The sequence below is a fragment of the Clarias gariepinus genome, chromosome 8 (genome assembly GCF_024256425.1).
Source record: "Clarias gariepinus isolate MV-2021 ecotype Netherlands chromosome 8, CGAR_prim_01v2, whole genome shotgun sequence".
Classification (NCBI taxonomy): domain Eukaryota; kingdom Metazoa; phylum Chordata; class Actinopteri; order Siluriformes; family Clariidae; genus Clarias; species Clarias gariepinus.
In genome coordinates, this window is record NC_071107.1 from 5,053,511 (window position 1) to 5,073,966 (window position 20,456).

Genomic DNA, 20,456 nt, shown 5'->3' on the forward strand with positions numbered 1-20,456 from the left:
TTAACCTTATTCATTATTCTCTCTCTGTTTGGTGTTTAATTGCATCATCCAGTTTTACATACACATTAAACTGCCAATATAAACTTTTTTTTCAAAGGGTGGGAGTAAAAAAAAAATAACACCACCACTTTAATGTAATCAGTAATATTATTATTTCGGGTTGAAGGCCACGTACATGTCTGTTTGTCTGTCTGTCTGTCTGTCTGTCTGTCTGTACGGCAGAACTCTCCAACTTATTAATACAAAGAAATCCAATTTGTAAGGTTGAGTATCTTACACCTTGTTTACGCTAAGTTGTACTTTTTTTTATCAGCCGAATACACTCCCTCTTCAGTAATCGGAGAGTGAATCACAGATAAGAAATAAAAAAAAAAGTACAGTAGATCGGATAAAAAAATATTTTTGCTTAAAATAACTTCAAAACATTAAAAATCACTTATACTACATCAGCGCTATTATTCCCTTCTTTTATTTATATAGATACTTTATTAATTAACTTAATTAATTGATGCTGTTTTTATTAAACCTGCTTTAATGCTGCTGCTGCTGCTTATGATGATTATAATAATAATGAAAATAACAGTAATAATAATATTTTATTTTATGTTTTTTACAGTGTAGATAGAAATGGAATGGAGAACAGAAAGGATCTGTGAGCCTCTAATAATCTGGGACACGGCTTTCCATTAATGAAAAATGAGACCTGAATGGCTAGAAAGAGCCTCATTCAATTAAAATCACAACTCATAACCAGACACAATACCAACACATTAATATAAAGCTGTTATCTGTTAGCTCCACATCAATAATCAGAATGTTCTGACCAACCAAAATCCAGAACTTTACACCTCTAAGACCAAACAGATCTGTCCCGTCATTGCATACCAAATGTGCGCAGATCAAAGCACAAGTTGGCTCCATCATACAGTGTCATGTTCTGGCAGGTGTTCCAGATGTTGAAGTACATGAAGACTGGGAGAGAGGTGAAGGCCGTCACGCCCAGCCAGGCCAGCATGAAGATATAGGTCAACATGATGAACTGAGAGAGAAGGAGACAATAAATAAAGAGCTGATAGCTTGAGGTGTAATTAATACAGAGACACATTTGTTAATTAATGGTACAGCATTGGTTGAGTAGCGATAAACAGCATCAATCTATTCTAATCAGAGCTCATACACAGAGCTGTCGATCAAATAGCCACTTTATTGCACTCGATTTGCATTAGCATTGCAAAGTTTCCTATGTGTGTGTGGATGGTGTAAGAGAGAGAAATAAGCAGAGCCACAATTTCAATAAGTGATACTGTCTTTAACATGTGATTAGTAAAACGACACAAGATTAAGTGATGTAGCTGAGGTTGAGAAACAGTCAGAGCCAGAATTCACACACCATGCTGACATTTCTGCATTTTCGCTAACATGGCCGTGTGTCTTACCCAGGCGCTCACGCAGCGGCCACACGTCGTGATCTTAAAATCTCCATAGAGATCACGGATTGCCCCGGTGGTGAAGAAGCCCTCCACCATCAGCAGGATCCCGTAGACCAAGAAGGCTGCAGCCACACCGATGATCACGTACTTCAAGATATCAATCCTGCAAAATCACAGAGTGAACCCATCAACCAGATTACACTAATCTTACTGTATGTCTCGGTGATCAATTGTGAAACAATGGAACTTTCTGTGTGTGGATTTATGTGCCTGGTAAATAGAGACAGTCAAAACAGTTAAACAAAGCAAACAAAGAGACACAACATCCACAATTATGTGGCAGTATTTTACAATCGAGCTCCCAAGGATGAATCTCAAATTTATTGGACATGAAAGCATATTGTACTTGCAAAGTCTGTTTGAATAAGAAGGGGAAAGGTGTGCAAACAGTATGTTTTATTATACACACATAACTGTGTTCCTATTAAAGAGCAATACCACTAAACTCTGATTTGATGTTTGATTTATTTAGGTGTTTGATTTTGCCATTTTTGGTGTGTTAGCCATTAATAAATCCCACAAGTACTAAATTGATGTGCCCGGGCATGGACACAAACATTTGCATAAAGAAACACCCACAAATCGCCATATATGGTCAACAACTTCCGTTTGAAAAGCACAGCAAGTTCCCTCAGATGGCACAACATGGAGCATCTGAGAAGGTCAAAAAAGGTGAACTTGACCTACAGTGGAGTAGAGACACAGCTATATAGAGATGGTTTATTTGGTGGCCTACAAAATTTCTCTATGCAAAGCTTTGTGGGGGTGCCAAAACATTAAGAATGGTATTATAATGATCCACAGATGTGCTCTTTACACACTTTACCATGCATGCACCTTGTGAGCAGACAGGTGAGACTGATAGAATGCGTCATGGTCTGTAATTATACTGATGTGCTAGATTTTTATTTGGATGAGCATGCATTAATTATGCATTAATATAGAAGTAAAAATGTTTAAGTCTGAAATTACTGCGTTTCAGTGTGTGATGGTCAGTGGGCGTGTTGGACGGAGCAGAAAAGGAGATTGTGACTAATGCAATCTGCTGTTCCCATCATCTAGTGCTCTCGTTCTTTCCATGCTCGCCTCCGCCTCCAGTTTATACTGTAGATCTCTGCTTCTTTACCCTAAACCTCCCTCCATCCATTTCTCCCTGCATGTCATCCATCAAACAGTACAACATATTTCCCCTGTTCATTTCCTACTTTTCTACTTTCATATTCTCTCTCTCTCTCTCTCTTTCTCTCTCTCTCTTTCTCTCTCTCTTTCTCAGGTTGATGTGAGCAGGTGTACTACGGCAACCCAGAGCGATTCCAGAACAATTTAATTCCCTAAGCAGGATTTCAGCTAGGTCTCACACTTAGGCCTGGAAGATCAATCTTCTCCTCATCTTTTCTCTGTGTGTGTGTGTGTGTGTGTGTGTGTGTGAGTAGGTGGGTAGCTGAGTAACGATTCTGCAGTGTTTTGTCAGGGGAACCAAACCAAAATTCATCTGCTGGCTGATTTAGATTTACTATGTATTACAACCTGACCATGGCACAACCATGATGCATCTACTGTATTGTATGATCCGATGTGGCCATGATACAGCCTCAATATGGATATGGTAATGGATATAATGGACATAATGCAGCCACAAAGCAAACAAGCTACATTAAAGAAATGGTACAACCATGGAATCCATAGTACTGATAATCGTTTTAAACACCTGATGACATAGCCATGATACGGCCATGAAATGCTCATACCATAACCGGTATAACTATAGCTAACTACTGTATAACTATTGGTCTTTCATATGCATGAAAACTAATCGATCTGAGCTATTCAGTGAAAAGAAGGCCCTGCTGAGTTTAGGCAGAGAAGTCACTTTATTCCTAATGAAATCTCCTTCTGAGTGTTTTTGCTATAGGCACATATTCAAGACTTTTTGTGTTCGAAACAAAATAAGAACTTCATTAATACTGCATTTTCACAGTTTTTCAGCTTTAAGTTTAAATAGCTTTTTCTTAGATGTGTACTCTGGCATAAGTTTTAAAATTGCACATGATTCTGACAAATTTACATCAGCCATATTATAAAAGCTCAGTTTGTGCTCTTTGTTAAAATGTTTTAGCAACTACTTTTTTGGCAAATGCTGGAGATTTACAGTACACAAATACAAGCATAAGAATAGCCCTGACTCACTGCAAAAAAAAAAAGTCTTCAGAAAGCCACACTCCAAAGGGTTTTAAAGTGACATGCTGGGATTTCATAATGAATATGCACAAAACTTTAGCTACATTAAAATATATGTCACACTTTTACTTCAATAACATGAAAATCATTCAAACCTCCTGCATCCTAGCATTTACTTTTCAGCAAATATTTTATTCAACCTACAACTATTCAAATGTATGATCTTTGTAAGGCACCCAGCTGTCACAATCATGTGATTTAAACCTTTAATTAAACCCTTTATTTATTTATTTATTTATTTATTTATTTAGCTATTATTTTCGTAAAGGGACATTAATTGCTGGGTGATTTGGGTGAAATACGCAGTACGTTTTGGTGTATGTGTGTGTTCTTTAATGACAGTCAGTACTCACATGGTAAACACGTCCAGGGTCTCAGGTGATGACTGGACCACTTCAAAATAGTTCTGCAAAATGGTGACGGTGCCAGAGAGAGCTTCATGCCCACAGCCGCAGAAGAGTGCCACACCGGCATAAAGCAGGACGGTGGCGATGAGAGAGGCGTAGGGAATCCCGCTCAGGCATTTCATACAGCAGTCAGAGCACCCTAGAGCAAAACAAAACAACACATCTTAAAATGACAATTAGGAGAGGGAACTTGTAGATTTTCATTGATCATCAATGAGCGATGAAAAAAGCATCTGTCTGTAAGTGGGGCACTTCTAATGATTAGTTTCTTGAAAGATGGTCATGACCACCTTTACAACATTAAATTCCAGTATTACTTTAAATGTCAGTATTACTCACATAAACTTTTTAGTACTAATCACTGCTTAAAACAGCTCACTCACTCATCTTCTATATCGCTTTATCCTGTATTCAGGGTCGCGCGACCTGAAGCCTATCCTAGGAGACTTAGGGCACGAGGCAGGGTACACCCTGGACAGGGTGCCAATCTATCACAGGGCACACACACACTTTCATTCACACACTACTGGCAATTTGGGAACGTCAATTAGCCTAACCTACATATCTTTGGACAGTGGAAAGAAACCGGAGTACCCAGAGGTAACCCACCAAGCACAGGAAAACATGCAAACTCCATGCACACAGAGGCGGGAATCGCGCCTGGCCGGGAATCAAACCCAGACTCTGGAGGTCCAAGGTGACAGTGCTAACCACTCCACCACCGTGCCACCGTGCCACTTTGAAATGTCATGAAAGAAGGGTCCTGGAATTTGATCGAGTGGGAAGTAATTTTTTTTTTTTTCCCCCTTGCAGGCAAATGACCGCTGCTCGGTGCTTCTAGTGTTAAAACATGTTCAATTAAATGATCTTTATAAATTTTAACAATGTGTGCTGGTTAAGTAATGATAATGGTTTTGATGGTGAATATCAGGGTGACATTAAGAAATATCTGTTTTTTATGGTAAATGTTGGTGTTAGATTAGAAGTTTTGAGAGTGAAAAATGGTATTAGACTCAGACCAATTTGATTTTAATGATAATCATTGGTTAAAGGTAGAAAAATATTAGTTTTTATGGTAATAATTTATGTAAGTTAGGGACATATTTGGCGATGATGGTAAATATAAGTGTTAGATGATAAAGTATTTGGTTTTATAAAGTATTTGTCTTTATAATAATAATTTTTGTAAGATGGGGCATCTTTGGTTTTGATGGTGAATAATAATGTTAGATGATGACATTCGGTATTTATGGTAATTATTAGTGTTACATTAAGAAATATTTAGGTTTGATGGGGCGTAGATTGGGGATTATTTGGTGTTAATAGTGAATATGGGTGTTAGATTCTGAAATGTTTAGTTTGATGATTAACATTAATTTAAAGTAGGAAAATAGTTATTTTTATGGTAATTTGTGAAATATTTTGTCTTCATCGTAATAATTGGTGTTAGGTTAAGAGATATTTGGTTTTGAATGTTATACTTGGTGTAATGTAGGAAATTATTTTAATATTAATGTTGTTTGGGACTACTGAAGGTAGATGGACAAATATTTAAGTTTAATAGTAAATTTTGGTGGTAGGTGGAAACCAAATATTTGGTTTCAATAATGAGTATAAGTGATAAATGAGGAAGCATTTTTATTTGATGGTGAATAAAGATGTTTGGGAAATAGTTGGTTTTGGTTAATGTCAATATATCAATATAAAATGTCCAATATGTCAATATAAAAATATTTGTATTTATATTGTTAGTACTGAGGTTATTTAAATCAACTTTTTCATATAAAAATAGTAAATAGTGGTATAATAGTTAATATAATTGAGAATCTAGTGGGTGCTAGCTTGGATTTGATGTCGAATATTGGTGTTAGTCAAAGAATATCAATATAATATTGGCTATAGTTGTTAGTTGAGGAAATATAAAAGAGTAATAATACATATTAGTGTCAGTTTGGAAAAATTAGGATTTGTTGGTAAAAAATTGCTGTCTAAATATGCTGGAATTTAATAGTGCATATGTGAACGGTTGAAATCTAATCTTATCAGCATGCTTAAATTGGGTCTATAAAAAGAACACTTTTGGGGTCATTTTGTACAGTCAATTTGATGGTCAACAGTTTCGGCCTTTTGGAAAAGTTGACATTTGATGTTAGATTGAGTTGGTGCTATTTAGCCAGTAGTTTATCGATTAGCAGAAATGAGCAAATTATCATAAAGACCTTTTCTCAGACTACTATAGAGTAGAGCCATCAATGTGATACAATTTTCCATTTTGGCTGGCAGTAGAGCTCTGCTCCTTACCCTGAGCCTATTTATTACAGTCTGCTGTCTTATAAGGAGATGCTAAATGGCATTGTGACCAATCCAAACTGTCCTGCTGAAAGATTTACAGCTGTGACACGCCTGCAAGCAAACAGCACACACCACAAATTACATGCTTTTGTCCGTCTGCGGTTAAGATTTATGGGAGCTCGTAAACCGTGCTGCTGTCTCGACAAAAAACTATACACTGGAAACTATCCAACAGTAGCATGCATTTGTGCACAGATTACACTATGAGAATAGATGTTGTCCATCATCTTCCTCTTAGGAGTAAAAATATCCTTCTTAAAGCATAGAAACCAGCTTATTCAGAGACAAAGATTCATATTTAAACCTGTATGAATGAAGCACTTCATCTTTAACCCTGAAGAAAAACAATAAAACATTGTAAACTAAGCAAATATTCATGGTTCTTTAGTCTTTGGTTCATTTAAACCTATACCAGGATAATGCATATTCAATTTCAGTTGCTGCTTATGAAACCACATCTCCATTATGTTTGCATTACCATCTGCGACACCTTTCCACTACCTTCTGTGCAATATGCACTATTCCAGATGTTATAAGGGGGAAAAAATTATGCATCATGCTACTTCAGTAGCACATTACGAATGCAGAGGAACTAAGAGAGCTGAAAATAACACTCCAGAGACGTGTGGAACAAAACTGCATCCCAATTAGGCAGAGCTACAGTGAGACTTTCATTAAAAAAGACTAAAAAAGGCTTCCTGATGATAAAATGGGCCATTATTCTCAAGAAAGGAACGGGAAGTGTGGGTCAGAGGAGTATCTCAAATTGTTTTTCAACAGGAAAATTGATTAAATTAATTACGAAAGTGGTCTCTGTGTGTGTTTTCTGTAATCGAGAGCCCGATATGAGAGAGTGTCAGTAGTTGTTCATATGGATAATTGTCAAAGTCAAAAAGTCAACCTTATTGTCAATTCTGCTACATGTACAGTACATACATATAGAGAATTGAAATTATGTTACTCGCTGTCCTCTTACAAACAACACTAAGTACAGAAATTTAAATGTAAATGAACAAAATAGTGTTTACAACAAAAAAAAACCCTTAAATAGCACAAACTAAGACTATGACCGTAGTAATTACATGTACTATATCTATCCTGCAAAAAGGCACGATTGATGAGCAAATGAGCTTTTAGTTTGTTTAAAGCGACATATGTATTTATTTCTTATTTTGAACAGTCCAATGCTGCACAAGTGACAGGAGCAGGTGAGTGTGTGTAAAACAGTTGTTCCTCGTGTTGATACGAACAATGTTTATTTAATCTGATTGAAATCATTCCAATTAGAGATTTCAACATAACTGCTGATCTGAACAGCAAATCGTTTTTGCATTTACATGTCAAAGAATTTAATAAGATTATAACTTTTTTGAAGTGCACAAAGTGGTTCTGGTTCTGTTCAATCTGCCAGAAATATAAAAGATGACAAAAAAAAGTTTTCCCCCCATCTTTGAAGTTCACTTCACATCTTTTCCAATAAATCCTGCCTTCTGAGTTCCAATTGGTTTTAGGAATTTACAGTAGTCTCATCTATGATTAGTTAGATGCTTTACTACAAGTGAAATATGAGCCAATCGGATCTCCTTTCTCAGCCAGAGAGCCACTGAATGATAGTCTAAAGTAAGGGCAGGGGTATGAGAGTTGTTTGGTCTTATGCAGTTCACTGATCAGGAATGGAAGAAAATTTTGCCTCCAGAAATTGGTCACATCACCAAATGTTACCCCCACATGGGGCAAACATGGGCAGAAAGAATATTTTATTCCAACATCAAATGTTTATACCACCCTCTCAATTTCTGCTTAAAATTATTTTGTGTCAGGGCAATTAAAGGGCTGCAATTATGCATTTTCCCCATCTGGACTATTACTTTCAATATAAGTGGAATATTAGAGTCGATATCAATTTATTTCTGAGACTGATTGAGCTCCTCTGATATCATGTGCTGGTACAGAACGCCATACAGACCCACGTTATTACACTAATATAATCAATTAATTATTCATTAAGCGTGAAGTAGTTTTCTCTGAGCTTTTTGGATTTTTGATTTCATCTTCTCACTGTATTTACCCTCAGAATAATCACACATCCTGTCTGAGCATTGTTTGGAAATCCAAGAATTCAAGTTTCCTGTATAGGAAACGATAAGAAAAAATGACCCCTAGGTTATCAGTTTTCACCCCCAGAAAAACTCCACCTACAAAAAAAATAGTAGAAAAAAAAACAAGTCCTTGTACAATGTACATTAAAATAATATAATGTAATGAAAAGTAACGGCGATAAATGGCAACAAATGGCAACAGTTTGAAATTGGACTTTAAAAAAAAAAATATTCCAGATATTTAAATGTTTTATGAATTTATGTTCTTTTTTTTATCTTTTGGTAAAATTGATCATTATGCAGTGGTATTAAAACGTTTCGAGATTAGCTCTGTTTATAAGAGAGTATTTTATTTATCTATAATTACATCGCCATGTTTACACACTATCACTACATTTACACACTATCACTAGTCCACTTGCACAGCAATATAGTGTTCCAAGCGTTCCTGCCAATTCTGGAATATGTCCTGGAGCTCTTCTTTTTTGAAGCGTGTCAAGCACCTTCTGTGATTCGCGCTGAATCTCTGCAGTGATGCAGCAAAACCTTTGAACTAACTCTTTATATTCGGAAAGAGGGCGAAGTCTGAGATTATAAAGTCTGAGATGTTGTTTTAGGGGAGAGCTTGGTGACAGGATGCCTTGACGTTGTCACCAATTATTATTATTTTTTTTAATTATATATTTTTTTAATATAAGTTTGCATTTGAGATGATAACATGTTGTTTATCTCTCGCTATAATCTACAATCCTACAGGTGGTGCACTCTAAACTACTCACAGAATCCTGTGTCGTCCTGCTTGTGCTGGTCCCTGATGATTCCCATCCCTATTATTTATTGCATTTAATATATTTACACTGGTGCTGATAGTTGTATATTTATTTATTTATTTATTTATTTATTTATTTATTTGTTTATTTTATTTCTGCAGTGTAACAAAACAAGTAAAAAAAAAAATCTTCCTGTAATAAAGATCCCCAACAGACCTGGAGCTAATGATTATTTCAGCAGAAAAGTCTTACTCTCATGAGTGTGTCCTACAGGAGCTTTCACTCTTCTTCATTCCTTTACACACCCTCAGGAGAGATACTTTTCCCAGTCGTATAAATTAACTTTCCAGTTTAAACTGCTGACGAGAGGAGAGTGTGTGATCTCAAGGGTATGGTGTGTGATAGTGATGCTGCTGTTGCTGCTGCTGCGTGTAAATCCACACACAATATTGGTTCTTCATTACACACATGGCAATTATGAGTGATTATTAAGAACATTAAGCTAACCAGACTAGAGCGTCCTAAGTTACTGAAAATGATGGTCAAGAACAGAGTAAAGGCTTAAGGATATGCAATACACTGTGTCATGCTGTTAAAGTAAAGTAATCAACAGTGGGTTGATGCGATGAAGCGTAGTTAATTTTTAGTTTAAACTAAAGTCCAAAATAATTTTTTATTAATTTCCAGCGATAAATAAGTTAATTTCTGTTCTGTTTTCAGGATTGTTTTTGTCCATTGAGAAATCCTGTAAGTGTAAACATATAAAAGAAGGTAAACTTCCCAGACTTTTACAAATTGTTGAACTGGAGACTCCTTCAATGAATATATTCTTACAGTCAATGTCAACAAATGTTCTTTGTTTTTTTTTTTAAATGCATTTTTTAATTAGAAGTATTGAAGCAATATTAATTAAAAACTGTGATCCACCATCTCAACCAATCAGTATATAAATATAAAACTGACCAGTAGACTACATTTACACCTACATTGCTGTACAATTATTCACTTAGAAGTCGTAAACTCAGGACCGTACTCATGACTAGACTTCACGGTGTTCATTTAAAGAACTTTCTTATTCTTCACCTCAAGCTGATTAAACTTAAACTCCTACACACACTGAGAGCAGAGCGGAAGGATGTAGGTGTTGATCAGCACTTTACTTGATGACTACTTGGAAAAGTGGGTCTTTAAATGACAAGATTTTCTCTGATGAGTTACACCATTTCATGTGTCTACTTCATGTCCGCTTTTAAATAGCTGTTAAAATTTCTCTTCGCCAGACAATTCAAACACCCCGTCGCCTTTTCTTCCAGTACAAATTTAACTTCTGTAATAACATAATGCAGTGATTCATGTAGCAGATGAAAGAGTTGGTTGCACTGGGTGGGTGGAGAATAATTAATTAATAATTAAGTACTTACTATCATAACAGTAAGTATTTAGGTGTTACTTGATAGTTACTAATCACTATAATAAGCTACTGTATGTTGATTAAAGTGCAATTATTTAGTGTAATAATTCACTGCATTATCTTTTTTATAGCTATTACAGAATAATTAATTACTAATAGATTAATATCAGATTATTTTTAACCCTAATCCTAACCCCAACCCTGACCAAGCAATCTGAGTGTTGATAATAGACAGCAACAGCACTTGGATGTTTAACTATATGTATTACTTATATTAACAATGTTAATATAAAGAGGACTGTACATTGCCTTCATGGTTTATTCTCCACACCTTTGGCTACATAGTACAGTAAGAACTTTTAGGTTTTTCAGTTTTCAACCCATCACATTACACTAACTGTTGGTCGCCAGCTCCGCCAGTCGCAGTTAGTTAGTTCCTGGATATGTTGGTGGAGCAAAATAACTGGATATATAAAGAAACAAACCATAATCTGTTAATAATAAATGGTGTTTGTGGAGGTGTTGTACAAAAACAATATCACACTCGAGGTTGTGTCCTTGTGCGTCCTCGTGCTAATAACCACATCACAGTTTAGGACTCACTTTGGCAAAAGGGATGGTAGTCCAATTTATTGACTTCCCACATTGTTTTGAATTGCTATACATTCTGTGGCAACATGATCTGTAGGATCTTAGGACTATATACCAAAAATATTAAAAATAAATAAAATAAAAAGAAAATATATATATTTTCATAAGTTTTGTATGCATTTAAGGGCATTTAGGAAAACATTAATAGTTGAGCTAGTTAGCAGTTTCAGTTAAGCTAATTAGTGTTTGTCCTAAGATTAGTAGTAACCCATGTATTACTTAAGTGTTAAATAATTATTTTAATAACATACACTGCTTGCTGTTAAAGCCCATTACGTATTAAGATTATTTATTTATTTATTTATTTATTTATTTCCCTACATGCATGCCCTCACTTTTCAGGACTCTTGGAAATGCACTGAAGTGGTGTGTAATCACTCTGACCGTGTGTCATTGTTAGAGAACCAGTTAGTGTCTCATCTGCAACAGACCCGCTCCTGACCGCCAGTCACCAGTGACCTTCACTCGCATTAGCCGCCGTGATAACAAGCTCATAGGAGTTACAGAGGCCACCAGTTCCCTTAGGGGTGGGTTATCCAGTATACTGTACTACGGAATAAAAAATGTTCATGGACTCTTTTCAGCTTTCCTGCTTTTGGGGTCAATAAAAAATAAAATACATCTGAGCTAACAGAACCACAATACTCAGAACATCTTTGTATTGTTGAGTCAGGTGCTTCTCATTTAATAGCCAACCTTCCTTACTGTATGAGGTTCAGGAGAGGCTTGTGCACTGTCTCCAGTCCCACACTCTTCCAAGCTATTTTGAGATACTGGATTTTTAATGTAATCCATAATCACTGAAATAAAAAAGAAAATGCTTGGAATATTTAACTTTGCATACAATAAATGTAAAACATATGAAAAGATTCCCTTTTTAAATTAAATGATATATTTTTATTTTATTTCACCTATAGCTCTGACTACTTTACTCTGTAAAGCACTCCATAAAATTGACTCCCTCCGTAAAACTGCACCATATCACCAATTACACCTCATTAAATCCAATAGTTTAAATCCATCACTATATAAATCATCTGTAATGTGTCGCACTAATGTCAGAGATGCTGTTACAGAAATGTAATCAGCACCTTTTGAGTCTAGAACTTGACATCTGTGTGAATTGTATCAGGTTAATACATGGTTCCTATATATTGTTAAGGATTTTATGGTGTTTGTAAAGAATTTGCTTCAGACTGTTCATAATTCATCTGTCAGACTTTTATTACGACATGCTTGTGCATTAATGAGAGAGTGGGTGGAAATGTGGGTGTGTGTTTGTGTGTGTGTGTGTGTGTGTGTGTGTGTGTGTGTGTGTGTGTGTATAAGACTGATGGCACCGTCTGCCACCTCCTATTTGCCCAATCACTCCTTTAATGTGTTAGAATCGGCGTGACTGATGCTTATGAATGCCAAATGACAGAGTGACGGATTTTCAATTAGTTGAACACTGCACAGGCACCTGGGGGACAGATTTACACCACACCATAGGAGCAGTGGCTTTTTTTTTTATCCTGTAATGGAAATAAATGCTGTTTGTACAAAGTAATTTGCATAATTCTGGTCCAGTGACATAATAATTGAAAAAAATATATATGCAGCCAAAGTAAGAGACAGATGCAGAAATTTTACAATTACACAACCACTTAGTAATTTTAACTTTAGGCTTTGTTTAGTAAATTTAGTAAAGTTTTTTTTTTTTTTTTTTTTTTTTTAAGTCTGTAATTTTTTTAACATCATCTATCACATTAATCTCTAAATATTTTTTATATACTCTGTCCTGTAACCTTGCTGTCCAGATATCATTGGGTTTTAGACATGGATCATAGCAGAGCTAAAGATTTTAATCTCACAGTTTTAACATTGGAACATTGCTGTTGTCCACCATCTTTGGTCACAGTGGCACATTATGCATTCAAAGACCATCAATCTCAACTCATGACCAAAGAAGTAGATTATGATATGTGATTGTAGTCTATGAAAATCAGAACTCATACATTAAGTAAAAAAAATCTTAGTAGTAGTATGCCTGGTGTACAGTATGTTTTATATATTTAATTGCTGTTTGTCTTTCAGCTGCTCCCGTCAGGTTGGTCGCCACAGCGGACTCTCTGATCCACACAACAACTTGGCACAGGTTTTATGCCGGATGCCCTTCCTGACACAACCCTCCCCTTTTATCTGGGCTTGGAACCGGCACTACATCCAGTGGCTGGGGTTGGGGCATTGGCTGGGAATTATTATTTTCCACTTTCTAAAACAATCCTGGAGATTTCAAAAGTCTAAAATAATGCATATGGAATAATGGAATTATGTAACAAAAACGAAAGTGAATTGTTATTTTAAGACATGATGTTCAGCTGTGCTGAAAAAAAAAAAAAAAAAAAAAAAATATATATATATATATATATATATATATATATATATATACAGTATATATATGTATATATATATAGTTGGTCATTTTGTTGTTGTTCCACTTTCTTCCACATTTTACTTTACTGCCAATTGCAGTAGAATAAAGTACTAAAAGAAAAAAGGAAGACACTTCCAAAAAATTTGCAAATGTCCTTTATGAGGATATCTTTATTTTTTATGTAGGTAATAATACTTTTGCTTTGGGATGATAAAATGCAAATGCTAATGCACAACGCAACAAATTTATGGCTGGATTAAATTGAACTCCCATTGCTATATTCAGTGTAATATTCAGCTCTTAATCAGGGTTGAACATTGAAAATGTTTCATGCACCATGAGCTCCATGATGAAAACAAGTTTTAAAAAATGAGCTAGATATATGTGGGTATCATTTTTATATTGTGTAATCGTGACTCTGGCTTTGATTAAGCAAACAGTACACACAACAAGCTGTCGAGGGCCGTACAAGCACATAATCACCCATTCAAAAAAAAAATTACCATTTTCCATTTCCATATCAAAAGCCTGCCATGACTTGAAAAAAAAATCACTGTTTTCTTTCCTTTTGTGTCTGAAACAAAGAACCTCGGTGTTCCAGTGGACCTGCCCTGGATCCGGCGCTCCCTGGATTTAAGCTGCTTGTTATTTTTATCCTATAGGATCCGTTAACAGGGCTGTAGGAGCCTGCAGAGCTCCGCAGATAGGCAGAAAGCAGGTGGGTGGAGACAGAGGCGTCCCATAATGCATGATGAGTGATGGTTGAGGCCCAAAGAAGAGGCAGGCGCTCATTAAAACACTGAGAATTAGTGAGCAGCCTTTGTGTTAAAAAGCTTTGCAGATTTCTCAGCCAGACACAGAGGCGGGGTGCGTTTACTTTTACATGACAATGCTGCATGATGTGCTTGATTTGAGGCTCAGGTTCAAATTTACACCTGAGCACTATCGATCATGCATTTCTGGTAAATTACTTATATTATTCATCGCAAGAAGATCCACATGTAAAACATTTTCTGTCTGTACACAGTACCCTCTTATTTATTTGTAGGTACATTTAAATTAACTATTATAAAAGTTACATCCAATAGGCAAAATGCAATATGGAAGCCAATATGGAAGTGGAAAAACATGCAGTTCCACGAATGTCCAATAGGCTCCAAAAGTGAGTCCAACTTTATAACATAATTAAAAATGTTCATTTTTTTTTTTTTTTAAGCGGGGTAGGACTTAGCACTGCATGTTTGTTTTTTCTTTAAAAAATGGTTTTGGTCTCGATAGCTAGATTTCCTAGATTCATGACTACTGTTGTATATTGTACTGGGGTGAATTTCTACGTTAAATTATAATAAGCCATAAAAAGTATTCATAATTAGGGCCGAGGATAATTGTAGTGACAGCTGCATTGCAGGTGTCAAACTGCTAGATGTCTGCAGTGCATCCCTTTAACGAACCAGCTAACTAGAATGGTTGTACAGTCGTTAAGCATACCACAAGAAATGCAGGAGATGTGTAGGGTGTGCAATGCATAGTAACCTAGCATATAAATTAGCCACTTTAGCATATTAGCTATGCTTAAGCTATGCTAGCTAGATTGTGGTAACTGTGGTAAGTAGGTGTGTTTTTGTGTGTTCGGCGTGGTTTTCAGAGGATAGTGATGCCTCAAATGACTCAAAAGGCTGTGGGTTACTGGGGTATTGTTCGGAAGGTTGGGCGTTCAAGTCCCAGCACTGCCAAGTTGCTGCTGGTGAGCCCTTTAGAAAGGCCCTTAACTTTATCTGCTCTGGGAGCACTGTATCCTGGCTGACCCTGCACTCTTACCCCAGCTTCCTAACTGGGATATGCGAGAAAAAAAAAAATTGCACCGTGCTGTGAGGTACATATGCATATGTATGGATTAAACATTCACATATTTATGGATTAACTGGGGTTTACGCAGATCCACTTCCTGCCAAGATGGTGACAACCAGAGCTCTCACAATTTAGTTTTAAAACCACTCTTTAGAAGACCTATGAGTGTTGTCACTAAGGGTTTTTCAGTTCTTGTTTACACTATTTATGATTATACTGTATCCTGTCTTCATGGCTCTAGGAGGCACATGGAGACCAAAATAACCCAAGGTAACCCCCATGGACATGGTGAGAACTTGTGTAACTCCACATAGACAGATACTAAACTCTGAATTAAATTAGAGTCCCTGGAGTTATCACGCAGCTCTAAGACCTACTGTTTTTTTTTTGTTGTTTGTTTTTGTTTTTTGTTTTTTTGGGCAGCCTGCAAGAAACAATACAGTATAAAGACCAGAAATACTTATTGCTTAAAAATTAATGGCTGATTTTACATCAGTTCAGGAACAGTCATGCACAAGCAGGAAAGCATTTTTGTAAAAATCTTGTCTCCACTTCCATGCCTTAATCAGGACTCTTGTTCCGGTTGATGAATCTCTGCTTTATGACTGTAGCAAACACTTCCACGCTGCATTAATCACCCATAAACTCAACTGTCTCTTCACCTTTACTGCTCATTGCCTCACATTAAATCGTTAGTGCTACGTGAAGCAGGGGGCGTTGTATTCAAGCTGTTATCCGTTCAGAATTCCCTGAAGCATCTTGGCTTTCATGACGGCGTTTAGCATCAGAGCTCAGAGGTTCAGCTAGGACTCGGGGATGAGGTGGACACAAACGAGGAGGATTCATTCATTATTGAAGAGCGGCTCAAAAAGGGGGTCTGCCATCACTATCAATTATTCAGTCTCTCCCTCTATACTGCTGCCCTCTATGTCTCTGCTTTCATCTTTTTTCATCATTCTTGCTTATCTGTGCTTGCCTCATTGCTTTGTGATAAAGAGAATCTATTAATATATATATATATATATATATATATATATATATATATATATATATATATATATATATACACACACACACACACATAAATGAAAAGTATCTTTTTTTACTAATAAGAAAACAAAATTTGTCATGTTAATGAGAAATCATTTGTTTAACCCCTTCAATGCTGTCCTAATGTATATTGCTTATTTAAATCTGCACCAAGAAACTACTTAGCTAACACTACATAGGTAGAGCTTGGTTATGGTGAAAATGTTAGAGCTAGCTAACAGCCTTTATTTAAGCTAGACATCTTAGACAAAGATGACTACCTGTAGCTTTGTTCAAATTTGTTTGCTAGATAATGTCAGTCTGATTTGTAAATAGAAAAAAGTGTCAGGTCGCACAATGGAACAAGTCAATTTAAATTAAAAATTTGTTTAAAAAAGTATATATATTTTTATATTGATATATTTGCTTTATTATGTTTGTGGTATAAGTGACTGACTGAGTAATCTGATTGGATAAGAGCCATTCCATGAGTGGTGATGTAGAGCATAACAACCCCTGAAATGTTCAACTTTAAGTTTAACTTTTTAACTTATTTAACGTTTACTTTTTAACTTTTAGTTAATTTTACTTAATTTAACTTTAATTTTAAGTTTAAATTAAACGTATATGTCATATATGTCATATGTGTTCTAAGAATCATTAACCCTTGGTCAAGGGCACTACTTGGTATGTGGACCAAGAGGTTCTATACCTTAAATAGTGCACTTTCTTTCCATTTAACACAGTTTGGGATTCAACCTCATCACCCACTGATATTTTAAAGGGGAAATATGAAGTAAATCTCGTAAAAAATTCTCAGGATTGCCCCAGGATTATTCTCCTCACCTTTTGTCTACATACTGTAGTACCTGTAAGGATTTAAAACTACTTTCACCAATGGTAATTACACTAGCTGTCGCTTGCTAACCATTGCTTCACCAGTCGCGCTTAGTTACAGTAGTTCCACCAGCCGCAGAAGGATATGTCCTGGCAGAGCAAAGATAACTGGTTAAATAAAGAAACTTATTATAATCTGTTGATGATAAATGGTGTTGTGGAACTGTTATATAAAAGCAATATCACACTCAAGGTTGTGCTTCTACAGTATATGGAAAATTAGCATGGCTATAATATCTTTAGTACTTGGACCTACTTCCACATGCTGATATTCATCACAGCAGCATGGTCTCCAGTGTGCTGCTGCTTAAATAAAACATAGATTTGTTCACATTTAAGATAATTACACATTCTCTGGTGACATACTGTATTGTGTCACATGTTGCTGTGCTTGACCCAATAATTTCAAAGTTTGGTATAATTTCACGTAACTTCTGAACAGTAAAACTGTGTCTTGTGTCTGGCTGACGTCTGCATGTTTAGTATTTTAAGCATGTTCAATGTTCAAACTCTCTGTCGGTAAGTGGTCAAGGATGCAAATGTAAATCTGTACATACAATTTAGACTGAAATGGCACCATTGTTCCCTAGAGCCACATGAAAACCCCATTCAGCTCATATAATTTATCCATGGCCGTGTATTAACAGCATGAAAGCTACTTCAAGCCGTGCCTTCCCACTTCACCTCTGAGTCTCATAACATCTAAATAAATCACCAAGCAAATAAATAAATAAACACATTAATCATTAAGTAACGCCTAGCTAAGAGCTGAGCAAAGAGCGCAGGGAACGAAGATTGACGCAGACCCATAAATCAAGGGCTTAGATGGGGTTTTTTTTTCAAAGCTTCCTGATACTGTAAACAACACCGAACAAAGCAAGCACCGGTCTGTCCCTTTCTCTCTCTCTCTCTCTCTCTCTCTCTCTCTGTCTCCCCCTGACCCCTCCCATCATCATCCATCTGCCTTTCTATCCCTCGCTCCCTTGTTCACTGTCCATCTGTCAGACTTAAACAGACACACACATACACACTTAGACACACACTCAAAAACGCCCAGCAAGGTCAGGGTTCAGAAGTATCTAATGTTTAGTTGTTAAGAAAGGAAAAGATGAGGCGTTGTTAAAACTGTAGCTGTAAGAGCAGGTCACGTGACCAGACAGACAAAAAAGAACCATGGATTGAAAACTGTATAACACATTATAGGAATAAAACGTACTATTGAGTAAATAGATGATTTTTCCAGTTCTAATATCTATATATAAATGCATTATCAGTCATGTACAGTTTGCTGAAATTGTTTGTGCCCCCATGATTGATTTAGCAGATAGCAGTGGGAAAACAAAACAAACAAAAAAAGTACCCTCAATTTTACTTTTTTTTTTTTTTTATGAATTCATTTATTTATTTATTTATTTATTTTTGTTTTATCCGTTTAGGCTTTTTACTAAATGTTGAACATTAATATACAATTTATGAACCCTGACAGATGGTAACAAACTTTTAATTTTAAAATCTAAAAAAGCTAATCTGAATAGTACTTGTATGCTGTGTGCTGCCTGTGTACAGTATCATGCATTGTCTGTACAGTAAATGTACCTTGTCTGTAGGGTGTATGTATTGCTTGAGAGTCACCAAAAAGCAATAAAGCAAATTCTTTCTGTATTCCAGATCTTTTTCCACCATTAATGTTGCATAAGGGTATGTACCATTTCTGTGTTGATTTAACACCCTTTCGAGTGTACTGTATATGATGTGGTTATTCAACACGGGAGAATTGTTGGATTGTGGATGGATGGAAGAATTTATAGATAGATAGATAGATAGATAGATAGATAGATAGATAGATAGATAGATAGATAGATAGAGTACTTCATTTATTATTTTTTACTATGTAATAAGTTGCTGCTCTTTAACATAACATAAATGCTTCCCGTCTGAAAGTGTGAACATGAACATGTGTTTCCTCTGGGACATAAAGACAACAACAGCGCGACAGTAGCTGGCCCATTCTGTTTACATGAACATACACACAGTCATGCGTTGTGCCATCCGGGATCTAATCTGCATAATTATTTCACATAATTATGTCATGCATAATTATTATGACTGTTGCTGTTGTTTGTTTATTTGTTGCATTTGGCTGAAATAAGTGAAGATATAAATGTATTGCAATGCAACAACTCAAAAGAAAGCATTCTTATACAGTGTGTGTACACAAAACACAAAACAAACAACTTACACAAAACAACATTTTACAGACAAAATTCTAGCATGCACAATTCTAGAACACAAAAATGAAGTTCTCTCATTTTGCTGTCAAATCAGGTTTGTGGTCAAGTTGTTACTACAGAAACTATGAAATATTTAAAAAAATACTCAGTGCCATCTAACTAATCAGATTCAAGAATTTAAAAATGAATTTTTTTTTGGACATTCAGAAATATAACCAAAAGTGTTATAACCAAATTGTTAGCACATGTGTGTGTAAATGTATATACTTGTTTAAGCAACATGTTTTAAGGTGCATGATGAAAATGCAGGTTGCAACATTAAAATGACCACTAAATCAGAAAACACAGTATATGTTAAAAAAAAATTCTTTATACTGTATTCATGGTATCCAGTGCAGTATTTATTTTATTCAGCTAAGGATTTTTTAAGCAGGTCATACTTCCACATACAATATGTGCACTCGGTCACTGATGTTGCCATGACAACCTAACAATGCAAAACTGTGCTTGGGCGAAGTGACCCACTTATATTATATCACAAAATAACAGACTTCCCGATAAAGGTAGCACACACCCAGAACATCCTGCACCACCAGATCAAAAGCTTTTATTGTACA

At 35.8% G+C, this 20,456-nt stretch overlaps 1 protein-coding gene across 4 annotated transcripts in view; it reads right to left on the reverse strand.

Annotated features, from left to right (window-relative positions):
- Nucleotides 1-20,456, reverse strand: part of gpm6ab (glycoprotein M6Ab) — a 69,791-nt gene that overhangs the window by 9,475 nt on the left and 39,860 nt on the right. For all 4 annotated transcript variants that reach the window (XM_053502137.1, XM_053502138.1, XM_053502140.1 and 1 more), the window contains 3 exons: nt 4,082-4,274; nt 1,437-1,593; nt 886-1,039 (listed from right to left, as the gene is read on the reverse strand). In XM_053502137.1, the coding sequence (XP_053358112.1) occupies nt 886-1,039; nt 1,437-1,593; nt 4,082-4,274 (504 nt within the window). The remainder of the gene's footprint in view (nt 1-885; nt 1,040-1,436; nt 1,594-4,081; nt 4,275-20,456) is intronic.